The following is a 20,680-nucleotide window of genomic DNA, read 5'->3' as shown; positions in this document are numbered from 1 at the left end:
TAAATTTTAAGAATGTTCACAAAAAGACTATGTGTGAGTTTACACACACACACACACACACACACACACACAATCAGCTTAATGGGGAACAAAGGAGCAAAGTGTTTTCTATTTTCAGTTTCAGCAAAGGTTCGGGCTCTCTCCATGATAATACTGAAAAACAAGAAATTGCCATCTTGGATAAATCTGTCATTTGATCAAACGTTCTTTTTATTTTTCACCAGTAATGACAGGGTCATATGCTGCATTATGAAGAGTACTTTTGCATGTGAATGTCTTCCCCATTGGTTCCTGTCATTAGGGGACCCTGTCTTCCGCTGCTGCCACCATTTGAAATCTCCTCTTGCTTTCCAGCCTTTCTCTGCAGACTGGGGTCTGAGATTGGCTCCCACTCTCCTCCCCTTCAGCTTTCTCCTCCTCCTTCCCCATCCACCTGGTACCCCACTGTCAGGCACCTGCTCGCCCCAGGGCCAATCCAGGTGGGGAAGTAACCTAGTAACCTGTGATAAGATGACAGAAAAGGGGGTAGGGGAGAGACTCCTCCCCATTCCCCAGCTGCTCCTCTGCAGGCCTGGATCCTGAATCATTCCTGACGGCTCCAGGCTTCCTCACCCTAGACCCTCTCCTGCTCTTCACCTTGGGCTCCCAAGGGGGTGAAGAGTTCACTCAACATATAAGTCAGCAAACAGTTTCCCCTTCTGTTCATCAAACATCTCACGGCTCCCTACAAACCACTCCTATTTATTTCTTGGACGAAGAGCCCATAACTTAGGCTCCAGGATCAACGAAGATATTCACAAAAGCTTAGGACTGGTTTTTCTCTGAAGAGGAGATGAATTTGATTTTATCCTTTGTAAGACAAAGACCCACTGTAAGTTCCTTCTTGTAGTCTAGTCTCCCCTGAAACAGTGGGAAGAGTAGATAGAGATGTGGGGGGGGGGTCAGAGAGAGAAGTGGGGGGCAGATGGAGAAGTTGGGGGCCTACAGAGAAATGGGGACAGATAGAGAAGTAGAGGCAAATAGAGAAGTGGGGGGCAGATAGAGAAGGGGATGGCAGGGATGAGTACTGGGCTCCCTGACTCTTCTCCAGGATGTTTCCTAGCTGGGTTCAGGCTTAGAAGGTCACCTGCCCTGACCGACCACCCACGTGCCTTGAATTTCTTCACAGTGCCATCCCCACACTCTGTCAGAGCAGAAACACTGTCTTGCTCACTGCGTGCCCTCAGTGCCTAGGACAGCAAGTGCAGAGTGAACTATTTGTTGAGTGGAATGAGGGAACTTTCCTTAAGAATCTGAAATGGTCATAAATCTTTAGATTTTACTTCATTGCATTTTATGGCAGGAAATTATTTTCTATTATAGTAGAGCATTTGGAGATTTATAAATGTATCAAAGTATACCTTTCATAAATAGCAATGTCTATTTTCTTCTTTTAGAAAATGTGTACATTAAAGAGTTGTGCCTGGACTGGCCTGTGGACCACAGAATCCAGTTTCTGTGGGAAAATGTATTTCACATTCTACACAAATAGAACTCATAAGGCAGAAACAGTTTATTATCTGCTATTAAGGATAGGTTTACAGTGGGAGGAAAACCAACAGAGATGGTCCCAAACACTGACCCAAGCTGGATCTTGGGGGACAGCGAAGGATTTGGTGAGGAGCCTGTGAAGGGACACTGCCACCAAGTGGCACTTTGTAGAAGCACAGGCACTTCTCTCACAAGTAAATTCCCTTTTGGCTACCATACATCAATACTTATTATTTCACATATTCAGTACTTGTGTAAACCAATAAAAAGAACATAGAATTGCCTCAAATTCTTGGTGTTATGATACAATGCCAATTAAATATAATTTTACCTTGAGAACATCAATAAAATAAGCCACCTCAGCACCAACAACACGGAGATTGTTCACAGCCTGGATATACTGCTGGGAACCATTAATCCAGTCTAAATTAATGCAGTTCACATCTTCTACTTTTAGCAATACCTAAAAAGATTTATACAGTGTTAAAAATAAGAATTAAGGAAAACCAAAGTGCCTGAACAACTGATTCCACAACAAGAAATAACATATGCAGGTACTGAGAATCTACTTCATGCTAGGCTCTATCCTAACTCTTCTATATTTATTAATTTATTTAATCTCATTTAAAGATAAGGAATCTTAGGCACGGATAGTTTAATCAACTTTCCCATGACCGCAGAGCTGGTAAGTAGAACTATAATATGATTTCAGACAGCCTGACGCTACCACACTATATGGCTTGTAAATAATTAATTGCTTATACTATGTTAGCAGCCTATTAATCTTGAGTATAAGAGAGGAACATTAATTTCATGGAGTGAACTTGGAAACAAACGTTTTCCTTAAATTAAATGAGAAATTTATCATACCATTCAATCTTTGTCAAAGATGAGAATTTACCAAAGAACAATTATAAAAATCTTCCATCATAATCCATGCAATTCACTGTAAGTGAAAATAAGCGGGAAATAGGCAATTCATTTGAGCCTTGGAACATGGACAATGCGAATAACTGAATGGAGAATTTCCATGAATACACATTAGTACCTTACAAAGTATATTCACATTAAACATAAAGCTTTCATACTAGAGTAAAGGAAGAGTTTATTCACATACATTGCACATGTCTTGCTGCCATTTGCCATCTGATTTCCATCCAGGTATGTTGATATGGGTGATCTTGTCTATCCCAAAGTTTGAGGCTTGGATAGTTAAATAATTAACTGCACTGATTTCCTGTTTCAGGTGAAATGAAAAAATTAAGGTAGAATAACTGAAAATTATTTAACATTTAGTAGAATTATTCTAAATTTGCTCAGAAGTCTTCCTCTAAATTTGATTTTAACAGCCTTCTTTAAAACATTGTTATCGAAGAAATAGTTACTGCTACATATTCCAAAAGTACCAAGAAATTATTACTGCATTACAAAATGCAACACAGAAATTTAATCATGAGGAAAGGAAATTAAAATATTTAGTTTTAAGGCAATGTTTGTAAGACAATGTTGGGTCAGTTTCAAATGTAATTTCAATAAGCCTTACTTTCGTATCACACTTTTCAGTTATCAACGTAATTCATGAGAATTATCTCATTCAAGCCTTAAAAGCATGCTCCAAAGGTGGCAAATGCCACACTTCATGAACGAGAAAAAGAGGTTAGACTCACCATATGAAATACAACAGCATATTAAAGACAATTTTATGTGACTATGTTAAATGTTGTTTTGTATTTCTCATACTTTGTTGGATGGTTTTTATAACCAAACTCTCAAAGACTTTAGAATACTATGAATTTAAGTGATTTTACTATTAAGAGAAAAATTAAAAGTCATAAATATAAGCAATTGTACTGAGAAAAAATAAAGGCTCTAAGCAAATAGCAAGTTTGACAATGGTAATCCTAAACTGAAAAGCAACACATTTAGATACTTATGAAATTGAAATGGAGAGCCTATTACTAGCTACCTGTGTTTCACAGTATATGCAATTAATCATACACCTTAATAAGCTGCTTACAGCAAACAATTATGAGAATCTTAAGTTGGTTTACATGGCAATAAGTAGAATACAGATAAAATCATATCTATCTGTGTTATGGGTTCTCTACAGAGAAGCTCAGTTAACCCTCTCAGTACTGTGAGGTAGACTAATTTTACAAATCAGGGAGGGGCATAGTGAGAAATCAAGTCATTTGTCCAAAAGCACTGCAGCTAATGGGTCCTGGAGCAGGATCCAAACCCACATGGACTTTCTCTGAAGTCAGGCACTTAACCACTGGGCTTTCAAGCTGTAATCTGATCATAATGCTTTCTTCTGATAGGACATAGACCAGATAGATGAAGGATTTGTGAGACAGGTAAGAAAATCAATTGTATTTGGGCTTTTTAGAAAGCACTTCCCTGCTAAATAATTAAATCCAAGTGCAAAGACATTTGTTCACCTATGTATCTAAAAGAACCTGAGGCTCATTCTAACTCCCCTTAAACAGCTACTTTGTTCTTGTTTCTAAATTTAAAAAAAATATTTTGGAAGGGGACATTTGGTAGAAAAGGTTTGTTTATTCTTCCCCTGTCATGAAAATAGTTTGAAGAAGTAGGACATGGAGCAAGCCTCAAAATGACAATCTGACGAGTATTAGCAGATCCAAGCATCCTCTGTCGTCACAAAAGCCACTAATGATTTAATAAAGTAGAGTTGGGAGAAAAAAATTTTTTGTTCACTGCACATTTAATCTAGCATATCCCTCTAAAATGATACACTAATCTAGAAAATGGAAAACTTCAACCAACATGATGGAATCAAAAGAAGACAACTGGATTCTGCTGCTGCAAAGATAGAAACTAAGAGAGGGCATTAGAACAGCTTATCCAGAGATAGGGCTGAAGTGTGTTGATATTCAGCTGGGTTCTGGGGCTTTTCTCTTTGTTTGTTTGTTTGTTTGTTTTTTGTCTTTTTGCCATTTCTTGGGCCGATCCCGTGGCATATGGAGGTTCCCAGGCTAGGGGTCCAATCGGAGCCATAGCTGCTGGCCTATGCCAGAGCCACAGCAACGCGGGATCCGAGCCACGTCTGCAACCTACATCACAGCTCACGGCAATGCCGGATCCTTAACCCACTGAGCAAGGGCAGGGATGGAACCCGCAATGTCATGGTTCCTAGTCAGATTCATTAACCACTGCACCACGACGGGAACTCCTGGGGCCTTTTCTCTTGCATTCTTATCTTTGAGGGGGCCTGGAAACTAACTGGCATAAAATCAACCTGTCCTACAAGTGCTGACTACTTCTCATGGGATCTCATTTCCAGTGAGTCAAAAATAGTCATTGGTTAGGGTATGTTCTAGTCTTGATAAAAGCTGCAGGCACAGAAACCACCATTAACTATGCAAACTATGAATCATCACTAGTGAATGCACAAGCCACTCTCAGTTTAAGAAGTCATGGATTCATGGGAGAAGGGGGCTGGTTTTATTCTCCCAGAAATGTAAATGAGAAGGCCTATGACTCAGAAGACCAAGTTTACTGTACCATGTTTATCCTTGACAATTTCTTCCTCTGAGGAAAGAGTGTGCTAAGTCATTGCAGAGTTTACATCTGCTTTCTCATAAACAAAGGCAATCATATTTACATAGTATGAGGCAAGCCTGGGATGATCTTTGCTTTCAGTATCACACCTTCACTCATCCTACAACCTAGCTGTTATTAAAAACTCTGTAACAGCAAACCCTCAGGCTTCTAGCCATTGCAAAATTCAAGTACAGATCAGGTTTGTCACATGTGATTCTTTCTAAATGGAAGGGAGTGGAGAAGATGTGGGAAACATTGCTTTTATGGCCTCTTTTATTAGAAAGTATGCAGTTTCTTATGTTCTCTTCAGTGCCCTTAGGGCTCAGTCTCGTTGCCTATAAACTAGTCTTTGTCACCTTCTGTTTTAGTGCCTGTGCTCTAAAAAGTTCAAGTGCAAGGTCTCTATCTAGAAAGATAAAGGATCGATGGGTCCTGTGATGACTGAGGGTCGAGACCAGGGGATACAGTTAGCCCTGAATAGAAAAACACACCCCAAAAGTCCTAAACGGACAAAAGTACCCCCTAAAAAAATTGTGGTAAAATATGCATTACCATTTTAACCACTTTAAATGTAAAATTACTTGCATTGTCATTCACATTGTGCAACCATCACCATCCTCCCCCTGAAGAATTTTTTTCATCTCAGACTAAAACTCTGTACCCATTAAACCAAAGCTTCCTGTCACCCCTCCCCCAGCCCCTGGTAACTATTATTCTACTTTCTGTCTCTATGAATTTGACTATTTTTGGTTCCTTACATAACTGGAATCATATAATATTTGTCCTTTTGCATCTGTCTGGCTTACTCAATTTAGCAAAATGTTTGCAAGCTTCATCCATGTTGTAGCATCTATCAGAACTTCAGCTCCTTTTGAGATGCTCTCCTTTTGAAACTGAGTAATATTCTTCTCATTGCTTTTTGATAGTTATAAAGATCAAACTTTTGAGGACACTTTCTTTATAAGTTTCTCTTTACCCAAAATAAGGTCTTATTTTTTCTTCTTTGCTCTAGCTAGAGCTGCCATCTACAGAACAGATGGCATGTTTCAGTAAAGAGCTATGTGGACATATGGATGTGTGTGTCTATAGGTTGATAGCTACAAGTCACGTTATGTTTTCAAGGTGTGAGGTCATAGCAGAAGGCTATCTTGGGAGTTCCCGTTGTGGTTCAGAGGAAATGAAGCTGACTAGCATCCATGAGGATGCAGGTTCGATCCCTGGCCTTGCTCAGTGGGTTAAGGATCTGGTGTTGCCATGAGCTGTGGTATAGGTTGCAGACATGGCTTGGATCCCGAGTTGCTGTGGCTGTGGTGTAGGCCAACAGCTACAGCTCTGATTCCACCTCTAGCCTGAGAACCTCCATATGGCCCTAAAAAGACCAAAAAGAAAAGAAAAAAAAAGAAGGCTTTCTTGGCTGGTGAGACCTACCCTGTGTGTGATAGGTCTCATGGAAAGCAAGCCTCAAGGTTATAGATACAGGTAAACTGGAGTTGATCTTGCACTGGGGAGCGATCCTTCCTTGGCCTCTTTTCCCACCTGCTTCCTCAATAAAGATGCTCCACTGGGTCTAGTATCACATTTTGTTCTTTCCCCTGAGATTTCATGCACTCCAAGTTTCAATTCTCACCTCTGGGTAAAAGACTTTGGAATACGTTTCTCCAGTTCTAGATGGCCCACTAAGCTGTAAGGCTAAATCTCCAATAGCTGAACAAATCTTGCTCATCTAAAATTCACCTTTCTCTTTCATCCTAAAGCTTTCACACAAGAGGATCATCATTCTTCCTATCATGTATATGAGGACTCTCAGGACTGCTAATGATGTTTAGCATGCTAATTTTCTATTATCTTAATCTCCTTACTCTCTGGTTTAGGCTAGTTGCCATGTCTGATCCAAACGGCATTAGAGCTTCCAATTCAGCTCTGTCAAAGAGAACTTTCCGTGATGATGGAAATATCCTATATTTGTACTGTCCAATACAGTAGCCACTAGCCACATGTGGCTATTGAGCACTTGAAATGTAGTTGGTGCAGCTGAGGAACCAAATTTAAATTTTATTTCATTTCATTAGCCACATGTAGCTATCATGCTGGACAGCACAGAACTAAATGGTCTGGCAGTCCCCTCCAGGCAAGAAGGTACGCTGCAGCCAGAGCCAGTGTCCTAAAGTCTCTTAAAAACTCGCAGTGGGTCCTCATGGCTCCCAAGATGATGCCCGAACTCCCCAGGAATGAGTTATATCAATCGTCTCTAAACTATATTTCTAATTAACTACATTCGAGAACTTCCCCATGCCCCCAGCCTAACCCAACACGTATTCAGTTAATACACACATGCCATAGTCTCTCTCCTTTGTGCATTTGTTCACACCATTTCCTTTGTCATTTCCCTGTCTGTCTCTGCTTTCAAAAACTCTGCCCACCCTTCAGGACACACCTCAAATCCTCAACTTCTCCTCAAAGCCTTTCCTGCTTCCCATCCCCATCCCAAGGGGAAGGTAAGCCCTTCCTCACTCTGTTCCCAGAGTCTTTTATTTGTATCTTACATCACAGATCAGAACTTGTGTTGCAGTAAAGGAACTGGTCTACATACTTCATTTCCCCTAATATAATAAATTTAAGACACTGTCTTGTTTATTTAATTTAGTACATAATAGGTACTATGGCTGTTCAGTCGTACATATGGAAGGGTCTTATTTAATATATTATCTGAATGAATTACCAAGTTTACCTTATATGAAACACATATTCAGAGCAATATTTACATTTAAATACTAGGAAAAATATGAGCGCTCACAATACTAAAAAGAAATATTTTCCTTTAAGCCAGTTAATGTCAGAATAGGTTTCTCTAACTGTGTCTTATATATCTATAGCTGCATCTTACATTTTAGAATAATCTATATGCGAAGGTAGCAAGTTACATTACCTGATGGGTTTTGGGGTTACGTCTAGTATAAAGCAGAAAGCGAGTGTTTATCTCCTCAGGAGACCAGGGTAAACCTGCCAACTGTCTTGACAAAGTCCCAGTCCATGGTAAACCATCTTTAAAGCACCCCACCCTTTCATAGCAAACCTCTTCTCCTGCAGCAAAAAGAGAGAGTGTCAGTATTATAGGAACCAGGGTTAATTGACATTAGTCTTTAATTTAAACAACGCTGACTCAGGGAGATTCTCCTCAAAAAAATGCTCTCTTCTCCCCTTCCCTTCCCTCTCCTTCTCCACAGTATGGCCATAACCATGTAGACTGCAATGCTACAGATGAGAGTATGTGGGCTTTGGAATAATACACTCCTGGCTTTGCATAATTATTTTACCTGTTTTGAGCCTCAATATCCTTCTCTGCAAAATGGAGATGGTACCACTTACCTCACAGCCAAGTTATGGAGGCTAAATGAACTATCACACAGGGAAGCCTTTGTTAATGGCCTGAGACAGAAGATGGGATACTGTGTCTTTCCTGAGCTTCTACATTTTCTTACTAGACTTAATAAAGCTCTTGATGAAATGGATCTCCGTGTCTCCAGAGTCTAGCATCATGCTTGGCACCCAGCAGGAGTCCAATATATGTTTCAGAGATTATAAATGAGAGCAAAGTTTCATTTAGTTTTAACCATTTCTTCTTTCTGGAGCTCACTTTGCTCATCTCTAAAATGAGAGGCTTTAAGAAAACCAGGTCTTGGTCATTTCTTTAATTTCGCCAACTCTAATTTATTCTTTCACTGTAAACTTATATTTTCATTTAATAGCTGAACACAAAAACTAAAATCTGATTCTTTGAAAAGATAAACAAAATTGACAAATCTTTAGTTAGACTCACCAATAAAGAAAGAGAAGACTCAAATAAAATCAGAAGTGAAAGAGGAAATATCACTGACACTGCAAAAACACAAAGGATCATAAGAAACCATCACGAAAAAGTATAGGCACACAAATTGGACAAACTAGAAGAAATGGATAAATTTCTAGAAACACACAACCTACAGAGACTGAATCATGATGAAATAGAAAATGTGAACAGAACAATTACTGAGGAGATTGAGTCAGTAATCAAAAACCTCCCAATAAACAAAAGGACCAGATGGCTCCACTGGTGAATTCTACCAAACATTCATAGAGGAATTAAAGAAATCCTTCTCAAACTCTTTCAAAAAGTAACAGAGGCTGGCATTACCCTGATATCAAAACCAGACAAGGATGCCAAAAAGAAAAGAAAATTACAAGCCAATATCCCAAAATAACACATATGTAAAAATCCTCAACAAAATATTAACAAATATAATTCAACAATCCATTAATAGGATCATACACATGATTAAGTGAAATTTATTCCATTGATGAAAAGATGGTTCCACATCTGCAAATCAGTCAATGCGATACACCACATTAACAAAACAAAGAATAAAAAGCATATGATCATCTCAATAGGGGCATTTGTCAAAATTCAATGTCCATTTATGATTAAAAACTCTCAACAAAGTATAGAGGTATAGAGGGAACATACCTTGATGTAATAAACACCATGTATATCAAGCCCACAGCTAACGCCATACTCAACAGTGGAAAGCTTAAATTTTTTCCTCTAAGACCAGGAACAGGACAAGGATGCCCACTCTAACCACTATCATTCAACATATTTGAAGTCCTAGTCAAGACAATTAGGAAAGTAAAATAAATAAAAGGTATCCAAATTGGAAAGGAAGAAGTAAAAGTGTCACTATTTGTAGATGACATCATAGTATATATAAAAAAAACCCTAAAAAAAATCCATAAATACCTGTTAGAACTAATCAACAAATTTAGCAGAATTGAAGGATACAAAATCAATATGCAAAAATAAATTATTTATATCAATTAATCAGAAAGAAAAATTAATAAAACAATCACACTGACAACCACATCAAAAAGAAAAGAATTCCTATGAATAAATTTAACCAAAATGGTGAAAGACATGTACACTGAAGACTCAAAGAAATTGAGGAAAGAAATTGAGGAAGACATCGTAAATGAAAAGGTATCCCATGTTCATAGATTGGAAGAATTAATATTGTTAAAATGTCCACACTACCCCAAACAATCTACAGATTCAATGCAACCCCTGTCAAAATTCCAATGGAATTTTTCACAGAACTAGAACAAAAAGTCCAAAAATTTGTACGGAACTCCAAAAGACCTGAAATAGTCAAAGCAATCTTGAGAAAGAAGAACAAAGCTGGAGGAAGTCACACTATCTTATTTCAAGTTACATTAGAAAGCTATAGTAATTAAAAGAGTATATTGGTATAAAATCAAACACACAGATCAATGGAACAGAATACAGAGCCCAGAAATAAAGTCAGGCATATATGGTCAATTAATTTATGACAAACAGGCAAAGAATATACAATGTGAAAAGGACAGTCTCTGTAATAAATGATGTTGGGAAAACTGGACAGCTACATGTGACAGAGAGAAAATGGATCACTATCTTATACAATACACAAAAATTAACTCAAAGAGATTAAATACTTGAACATAAGACCTAAAACCATAAAACTCCTTGAAGAAGACATAGGCAGTAAGTTCCTTGACACAGGTCTTGGGGATGATTTTTTCGAGTTTGACATCAGACACAAATGCAAAGGAAGCAAAAATAAACAACTGGGACTACCTCAAACAAAAAAGCTTTTGCACAGTGAAGGACACCACCAACAAAATGAAAAGGCAAATGACTGAATGAGAGAAAACATTTGAAAATCATATAACTGATCAGAGACTAATACCCAAAACAGATAAAGAACACACACAATGCAATAGCAAAAAAAAAAATCTAATTAAAAAATTAGCAGGGGAGTTCCCGTCGTGGCGCAGTGGTTAACGAATCCAACTAGGAACCATGAGGTTGCGGCTTCGGTCCCTGCCCTTGCTCAGTGGGTTAATGATCGGCGTTGCCGTGAGCTGTGGTGTAGGTTACAGACGCGGCTCGGATCCCGCGTTGCTGTGGCTCTGGCGTAGGCCGGTGGCTACAGCTCCGATTCAAGCCCTAGCCTGAGAACCTCCATATGCCAGGGGAGCGGCCCTAGAAAAGACAAAAAAAAAAAAAAAATTTAGCAGACGATCTGAATAGTCATTTTTCAAAAAAAGATATACAGATGACCAACAGGTATACAAAAAGATGCTATACATCATTAATCATCAGGAAATACAAATCAAAACTTCAGTGAGATACCACTTCACACCTATTAGAATGGCAACTATCAAAAAGACAAGAAAAAAACAAGTGTTGGCAAGGATGTAGAGGAAAGGGAAACTTCGTGCCTGTTGGTGGGAATGTAAATGGGTACAGCTGTTATAGAAAACAGTATGGAGGTTCCTCAAAAAATAAAAAATATAACTGTCATAAGATCCAGCAAGTCCCCTTCTGGGTATTCATCTGAAGAAAATGAGAACACCAACTTGAGAAGACACATGCACCCCCATATTCATTGCTATATTATTTACAATAGCAAAGAGATGGAAATGACCAAAGGTTTTCCATCAACCGATGAAAAGAAATTGTGGTATATAATGTTTATAAAGTGGAATACTATTTATCCCTAAAAAGAATGACATCTTACCATTTGTAACAACATGGATGGACCTCGATTGCATTGTGCTAAGTGAAATAAGTCAGAGAAAGATGATATATCAAGGTCACAGATACAAAGAACAAATTGCCAGAGGCCAGGGGTTGTGGGGGTGGGAGAAATGAGTGAATTATTTTATGGGGTTTTTGGTGGTTTGTTTAGTTTAAATAAATTAAAAAAACCTTTATTTCATGCTATTTTATGGAGGAATAGTTTGATATATTCAATTATGATTATAATTGATAATTACTCAATTTATTACTAAATCATTCAATGCATTATTATTCTTAAATTCATTATAATTTATTTGACATGATTATTTATTGGTATTGGTTAGAGCTATTCAAATACTTGAATTTGAGGATTTTCTTTTATCACTTACCAAAAATACTAAATAAATACTGATTCTCAAGTCCACTAGATTTTAACTTCACAATTTTAGGAAATTTTGCTTTTCTCCATTCCCTAAGAGTGAGATGCCACAATAAATAGAGGGAGGATAGGAAATTTAAAAATATTTTTAATCAAAGACATGTCTGAACATTAAAAAGATATGCAGATGAGTAATAGTCCCTGCCCACCCAAAAACTCAACCTTTGCCCCAGAGGCAACAACTTTTAAACATCTCTGCAGTACCTGTGGTTACCTCCATATCTATATACAATGTACTTATACCACCAAATTTTGGTTTATCGACTTTAGTCACACATGATCTATTAATTTGGTGCAATAATAAATGAGGATTTAATTCACTTATTCCCTGGATCTCCCAGGGCAAGAAGCAGAAACTATACTAGTTATTTTAACTGTGAGAGTTTAATACAATTAATTGCTACTAATTATGTATTGGAGAAGCAGACCCTGTAGTAACTCGGAGTAACCTCCGGAGCTGCTACCAGCTCCAGGAAAGAAACAGAAAAGGTGGAGTTATTCAAATGTGGGAACTTGGAAACTTGCTGGCTGGGGGAAGCAGTGGAGGATTGGGGTGGGCTACACTCCAGAGCTGGTTTTCAAGTCCCTGGAGAGGGAGTACTAGCTGGCCAGGGCTACATCTTTGAATGGGTACTCTGGACCTAGTCTGGGACAACAAGGAAAGCTGCAAACTGGAAGGAGCTGCTGCTTCTGGATAGTTGTGCTGGAGTAAAGAGCCAATGTTGAGAAAACACAGACAGGAACCAGGAGCAAAAAGGAAAGAGCACCTCCCCTCTCCCAGAGCCTCAGTGTCCCTCTAGTGTCCCTATTGACAGTGCCTTTCTAGGAGTGACTGAAGAGACAACTGTGTGCCATTTCTCAGTGCTGGCAAAGCAAGGGTGGCTTGAGGCCAAGGGATAACAGCTCAATAGCCAGCCTGCCTGCTCTCCATTTTTTCTCAACTCCTCCTCCAATACAGTTGATAACACTGCCTTCAGCTCATTTATTGGCTTCACTGTAAGCTTAAATAGTCATCTTCTATGTCTTGATCCATAGCTCTTATTCCTTATAACGAATCCCTATCCTTGCAAGAGGAAGTTTGAAGAGAAACCACTTCTGCTTCTCTTCCTCCCTTCCATCTTCTAAGGCCTGTCAGCTGCACTTTCACATTCCTACCATTAAGACTGATAACCTTCAGACCTTGTTCTACAATCATAATTAAGTCTTCCATGTTTTGTCTGTACACTGACTCCAAAAAATTGAAAATCAGTAAACAGAATTTATATTATTATGACTAGATAAGTATTTTTCTTTCACAGCAGCGAGCATGCTACATTTTCTTCTCTGCACTTCCATTGTTCATACACTCCTTCCCTTCAAATGAGAACATTTAAATGAATTCCCTTTTCTTGTACATGAGGAGCTCCAGAGCAGTATCATTTTAGCAGGTTCCATATTCAGATCATGCCTTTTGTGTGCCATTTTTGTTTTTCTGGATTCTCTGGTTGCCTTTGTTTCTTCTTATTGGAAGTCTGAGCATGGGCTTCTTCAGTATATCCCTCATTCAGTGTGATTTCTCAATCAATACTTCTCTTGCTTGGAATCTATTCTGGTTTTCCTCTTGAAGCACACATGCATCCAGTTTCAATTTTGAACCAATGATTTCATACTGGGTCATGGCTTTCTAATGCAATCATCAATTTTTCCTGGAATTCCCAGCTGCCTTAATTTTGGGAATTTCATAGTTTCCCCTCAATCTAAGTTCTCAACTACATCACTCAGTCTATGGAAGAGAGTTTGGACTATAAAATGAATATTAGTATAAATATTTGCATTTTTTCTATGTTTGTAACCTACCAGGGGTATTGGTCATCATGCCCTTTTCCCACAAGGCAATATCCACAGAAAAGGTATAAAGTTAGAAGAAATTATATGTGATTAAGAAAAGACTGATCAACATCATAAGATATTAAAGCCACTCAGGCAAAACTAGAAAGATGAACAGTTCTCTAAAAATAACATATTTCATGTAAAATTAATAAGGTGAAATTGAGTCAGTAATGTAAATGGCCCATATAACAAAGGATATAGTTCTAAAATTATAGAATTAAAGATATTATGTAGCCATTTAAGTGTTTATGGAAAATTATAATGAAACTTTTAATGAAAGTGAGGATGATACAGTGTTGGTGGGAAAAGACAGATTACAGAACTACATAGAATACAGTTTCATTTAAAATGTGTGAGGAAAAAATAAAATTCAGAGGAAGTACACTGAAATATTAACAATGATGTTAGCACAATTTTTCTTCATTATATTATTTATGGCCTCACATTTTCAATAATGAATACAAATTACCTTTATAATATGAAAAAAAGTCACAAAAGATGAGAGTACTTCTTCACCAAATTATATCATTTGGTTTCTTTGTCTTATTAATAATAATTAAAATAGTAAAGACAGATAGAGCCCTCTGTCATATTTGTGAATAAATGAAGACTTAGAAAAAGTGTTTCATTGCTGTTAAGTAGCAGGAAAAAAAACGAACCACAATGCAGACCATTCTATCACTAAATAGAGGAGGTGGGAGGTACATTATTAATTAGTTTTTGATAGGTTATACTGTGGTAACAAATAGTCTCCAAATCTTATTGGTTTACAAAAATTAAGGTTTCTTTCTTGTTCATCTTATATTTTAGCTGCAATGGTTTTCTGTTGGATGTGGCTCTGCTTTACCAGTCTTCTCATTCCCGGATCTAAGCTAAAGGAGCAGACCCTTTAGCAGGAGCTAGAGAACATGTTGCTCTTGAAGCCAAGAACGTAACAGCTGAACCAGGCAGTGACTCTTCAAGCAGGCTTCAGATTTGGCACTGCCATTGTCCCACATCACGCGGACGAAGACGGGGCTGTGGACTCCTCTTGGGGTGGGTGTAGAGGGGAAATAATGGGGAACGATGATACAATTTACTGCGGAAGACTATGCACATTTACATTTTAACGTGCACCACATTTTGTCCTCTCAGTTTGCATTTCTTTAACTACCTGTACATTTAAATACCTTTTTGTGTATTTCTGGCCATTTATACATCTTCAAATGGGTGAGACTTTCCTGGCCTATGCACATTTTTCTAAAGTGTTTTCTTTCCTTAAGTTTTTTTTTTTTTTTGTCTTTCTGTCCTTTTAGGGCCACACCCATGACACATGGAGGTTCCCAGGCTAGGGGTCGAATTGGAGCTGTAGCTGCTGGCCTACACCACAGCCACAGCAATGCCAGATCCCAGCTGCATCTGAAGCCTACACCACAGCTCACGGCAATGCCGGATCCTTAACCCACTGAGCGAGGCCAGGGATCGAACCCACAACCTCATGGTTCCTAGTCAGATTCGTTTCCGCTGCTCCACGACGGGAACTCCTTTTCTTAATTATTTATAAAAACTCTTTGGACGGTAAAAAGATTTGCCCCCTTTCGGTCAGATAGTTTAAAAAGACATTTTAACGGATTGTTTGCATTTTTGTTTTATAGATTTTACTTTGTGTCATATAGAAGTTTTGCATTTTATTCAACAACATAATCAATCTTTCCCTTTGCAGTTTTTTTTCTTGTTTAGAAAAATCGTCCTCACTCCAAGATCATTAACAATTTCACTCTGTTTTCTTTTCATACTTTCATTGTTTTGCTCTTTTACTTTTAAATGTTCATATGTCTGGGATTTATTTTGGTGTAAAGAGTAATGTTTTTCACCTAGAATTTCAGTTCTTGTAGGATGAATTTATACCATGTGTACATCATTTTAATGTCTTTCACACCTATGTTTATTTTCCTTTGTTTATTTAAAACTGCCGTCATGGTTTTCTATTTTTTTAGTTTTAGGAAGCAACTGCCACATAGATGTTATCAATTATATTGTTTTCTTCCTGTTTTTCTAATGCACTAACCTCTCCTTTATTTTTATTAATTAAATTCTTTCTTGAACTTTACTTGTTCTTTTTGTAGTTTCTTCAGTTCTTGAGTCATATCTTGCTATATTCTACAATTTAAGTGTTTTATTTCATCTCTGATCTAAAGATTCTTTACATTTTTCACAGAATTAGAACAAACAATCCAAACATTTATATGGAACAACAAAAGATCCAGAATCGCCAAAGCAATCCTGAGAAACAAAAACCAAGCAGGAGGCATAACTCTCCCAGACTTCAAGAAACACTACAAAGCCACAGTCATCAAAACAGTGTGGGACTGGTACCAGAACAGACAGACAGACCAATGGAACAGAATAGAGAATCCGGAAATAAACCCTGACACCTATGGTCAATTCATCTTTGACAAGGGAGGCAAGAACATCAAATGGGAAAAAGAAAGTCTATTCAGCAAGCATTGCTGGGAAACCTGGACAGCTGCATGCAAAGCAATGAAACTAGAACACACCCTCACACCATGCACAAACATAAACTCAAAATGGCTGAAAGACTTAAATATAAGACAGGACACCATCAAACTCCTAGAAGAGAACATAGGCAAAACACTCTCTGACATCAACATCATGAATATTTTCTCAGGTCAGTCTCCCAAAGCAATAGAAATTAGAGCAAAAAGAAACCCATGGGACCTCATCAAACTGAAAAGCTTTTGCACAGCAAAGGAAACCCAAAAGAAAACAAAAAGACAACTTACAGAATGGGAGAAAACAGTTTCAAATGATGCAACTGACAAGGGCTTAATCTCTAGAATATATAAACAACTTATATAACCCAACAGCAAAAAAGCCAATCAAGCAATGGAAAAATGGGCAAAAGACCTGAATAGACTGTTCTCCAAAGAAGATATACAGATGGCCAACAAACACATGAAAAAATGCTCAACATTGCTGGTTATAAGAGAAATGCAAATCAAAACTACCATGAGATATCACCTCACACTAGTCAGAATGGCCATCATTAATAAATCCACAAATAACAAGTGCTGGAGGGGGTGTGGAGAAAAGGGAACCCTCCTGCACTGTTGGTGGGAATGTCAACTGGTACAGCCACTATGGAGAACAGTTTGGAGATACCTTAGAAATCTATACATAGAACTTCCATATGACCCCGCAATCCCACTCTTGGGCATCCATCCGGACAAAACTCTACTTAAAAGAGACATGTGCACCCGCATGTTCATTGCAGCACTATTCACAATAGCTAAGACATGGAAACAACCCAAATGTCCATTGACAGATGATTGGATTCGGAAGAGGTGATATATATACACAATGGAATACTACTCAGCCATAAAAAAGAATGACATAATGCCATTTGCAGCAACATGGATGGAGCTAGAGAATCTCATACTGAGTGAAATGAGCCAGAAAGACAAAGACAAATACCATATGATATCACTCATAACTGGAATCTAATATCCAGCACAAATGAACATCTCCTTAGAAAAGAAAATCATGGACTTGGAGAAGAGACTTGTGGCTGCCTGATGGGAGGGGGAGGGAGTGGGAGGGATCGGGAGCTTGGGCTTATCAGACACAACTTAGAATAGATTTACAAGGAGATCCTGCTGAATAGCATTGAGAACTTTGTCTAGATACTCATGTTGCAACAGAAGAAAGGCTGGGGGAAAAATGTAATTGTAATGTATACATGTAAGGATAACCTGACCTCCTTGCTGTACAGTGGGAAAATAAAAACAAAAAAAAAAATAAAAAAAAATAAAGATTCTTTAAAGGAGCATTTGAAATACAGCACATTACATGAAGCTAGTTTTAATTGGTTAAGAAATCATATAAATTGGTGTATTAGTTCAAGCAGGTATATGTGAGCAAGTATATGTGGGTAGATGGACAGATGTGGTGCTGGGAATTTGTGGAAGATCTCTTTTGTCTCTATTTTCTTATTGAAATAGGAAATAAAGTCATCAGCCAAGAGAGTTAATGAGCAAGGAGACATTGGAAGTTTGAGTAGAGGGGAGAAGAATGAAATAACTCAGGAGCCTGGGAAAATGAAAGGACTAGGGCAGTAGAGTATGACGGCTTGGCAGATTTACAGTCCCCTTTAGTTTAATAACTATGAATTTCCAGTGAGACAGTCAGCGTGTGTGTGTTCTTCTCCAGGTGCATTCAGCTGCACAGGTGCAGGCACGAAGTTGCAAAATGTTGGACTTAACCAGGGTCATGGTTAAGCTAAGCAAATCAAGAGCAGCAGAGAAGTCCAATGTGCTTGCTAAGGAGTGATTATGATTAACCATGGCATTTAAACTTGCTCTGGAGGAGACTGAAGAGAGGGTTACCTGCCAAATTAATTTTAAAAATATATAGTTATGTGAAATGTAGGTATTCTTATATATAAATGTAGGCATTTTATATGTGCATATATTTCTACTACGCACATATTTCTATTACACAGCTGACAAAATTAAAAAATTAAATCTATACCACATTTGTATTATTACCTATATTGCCTCTATTAAAATTTGTAAGAGCCTATTTACATTCAGTCCTCTGATACTTGTCATTTTACACTTTGTGCTTAATCAGCTTCTAAGCAGAAGTCACTTCCTTTTGAAAAGCAAGTATTTCTGATGGGCTCTAGGGAACTTACCAATCACAAGTATGTCACCAGAGCTTAACACAGTGCCTGGCACATAGCAGGTGATTGTATTTGTTGATTTAAAACTATTAGCATCCTTGTTCAGTGAGGATTTTGAGGGGTGGGCTGTGAGTAGAGATAGCAAAAAGTGCAGTGCACTCTAGCGCCAAGGAGGAGACACCACTGATAAGAGATATGACAGTCCAAGAAAATGGACCAAGGCAGATTTCACTCACTTCTTAATTTTGTTCTGGAACTAATTAATCTGCTTTCAGTATTCAACTGGGACTCTTAGGAGGCAGGAAAATAATGGAAAACAGAGCACAGTTCCTGGCATATACTAAAATGAATAATAGCTCCATCTCCTTTACTTTTTATTCCATAGAGGATAGCTAGAGGCAGGAACCAAAACACACTGAAATCCCTTGATTCTATTTTGGCTAAAACACCAATTAACTTTTATTGTGCTTACAGGTACAATGTTGAACTTGTGTGGTAAGAACAGAAGAAACCAATAACTACTACATAGGAAATGTATATGGAGTTCACAGTATAAAGTGTATAAATCACTGAATTGAATTAATATGTAAGAAATGCCCACAGACCATATCCCTTCACAAAATCAGGACCCAAATGGAAAAAAAAAAAGTCAAATCGGTATTGAGGGTCCAATCAGCATTGATCGTTCGTTCAATGAAACATTTATTGAACATCTACTGTGAATCAGTTATTGAAAATGGAAATATGGGGAATTCCTGTTGGGTCTCAGTGGGTTACAAACCCAACTAGTATCCATGAGGATGCAGGTTGGATCCCTGGCTTCGCTCAGTGGGTTAAGGATCCAGCACTGCCGTGACCTGAGGTGTAGGTCACAGACACTGCTCCGATCTGGCATTGATGTGGCGTATGGAAGTTCTCAAGTTAGGGGTCAAAATGGAGCTGCAGCTGTGGGCCTACACCACAGCCACAGCCACACCAGATCCGAGGAGCGCCTGTGACCTACACCAGATCTTTACCCCACTGGGCGAGGCCAGGGATCAAACCCACATCTTCATGGATACTAGTAGGATTCTTACACCATTGAGCCACAACAGGAACTCCCATGTATGTTTTTTACTTACTGCTACAAACTCATCTTAGAAATGAAGAAACTGAGACTTTTATTGATAGGTTACTTGACCAAGGTCATAGTAAGACTAGTAATTGATAGAGCTGGAGGCCCAGTATAAGACTGTTCAGCAACTTTCATATTTTTGAAAACAGATGCTCATCAGATTCATTCAATATTATGAAATCGATGTATTTTCCTTAGATAATTTTATGACAAATAAAATATAAACAGAACCAATATTTCAAAGTCCATTTTAATTACATTTTAGATGTGAATGTTCACTTTATTTTTTAATGAACTTATTATAAATAATGTCTTACCTGTTGATGTTCCAGCAAGTAAGAGTGCAGCAATCCATATTCCAAACATCTAGATTGACATGAAAAAAATCACATAAAATATTCTTGAAAATTTTTCACTGACAAAGTCACCTCACTCTGAAATATTAAGCGGTTCTCTCCAAAATGACATCAATCAGTATTTACGTTCTAGGTCCCGAAGAGCATGGGCTCACACTGCCTTTAATTCTTCTGCCCTGCAAAGTAAATGTGCCAGAGTCTAGACTCCTAGCTTCACATTAAGAGATGTAATTATCAGGGTGTGCCTTGCATTAGGTGCTGGGTAATTAAACCTCTGAGGTTTTGCTGTTTTCATTATTAGCAATATTTTGGTTAGGTATAAACTGAGTCACTCCTGAAAGTTATTGTAATGCTCTGGGATGCTAGTTAGCAAACATTTAAAAAGCAAAATTTTTCCAAACCAATATAGACACTCTGTACATTTTTCCCTAACACATTTCTGAGTGCAAACATCCACTTAATACAAACAAGTTCCATTAGAATATGCTATGAGTTAAATAATGAATGTGGCTAATCTGCCTTTCTC

The 20,680-nt window shown here is 38.0% G+C and overlaps 1 protein-coding gene across 1 annotated transcript in view; it reads right to left on the bottom strand.

Annotated features, from left to right (window-relative positions):
* The window catches only part of PNLIPRP3 (pancreatic lipase related protein 3), a 39,322-nt gene extending 18,976 nt beyond the window's left edge, over window positions 1–20,346 (bottom strand). The window contains exons 1-5 of the mRNA XM_047760644.1: window positions 20,281–20,346; window positions 20,116–20,164; window positions 8,024–8,178; window positions 2,648–2,767; window positions 1,862–1,993 (exon numbers count right to left, since the gene is read on the bottom strand). Coding sequence (XP_047616600.1) covers window positions 1,862–1,993; window positions 2,648–2,767; window positions 8,024–8,178; window positions 20,116–20,164 — 456 coding nt within the window. The 5' untranslated portion in view covers window positions 20,281–20,346. The remainder of the gene's footprint in view (window positions 1–1,861; window positions 1,994–2,647; window positions 2,768–8,023; window positions 8,179–20,115; window positions 20,165–20,280) is intronic.
* Window positions 20,347–20,680: the final 334 nt, after the last annotated feature.

This window comes from Phacochoerus africanus, chromosome 15, assembly GCF_016906955.1.
Source record: "Phacochoerus africanus isolate WHEZ1 chromosome 15, ROS_Pafr_v1, whole genome shotgun sequence".
Lineage (NCBI taxonomy): Eukaryota > Metazoa > Chordata > Mammalia > Artiodactyla > Suidae > Phacochoerus > Phacochoerus africanus.
This window is presented reverse-complemented; position numbering and strand designations above follow the sequence as displayed.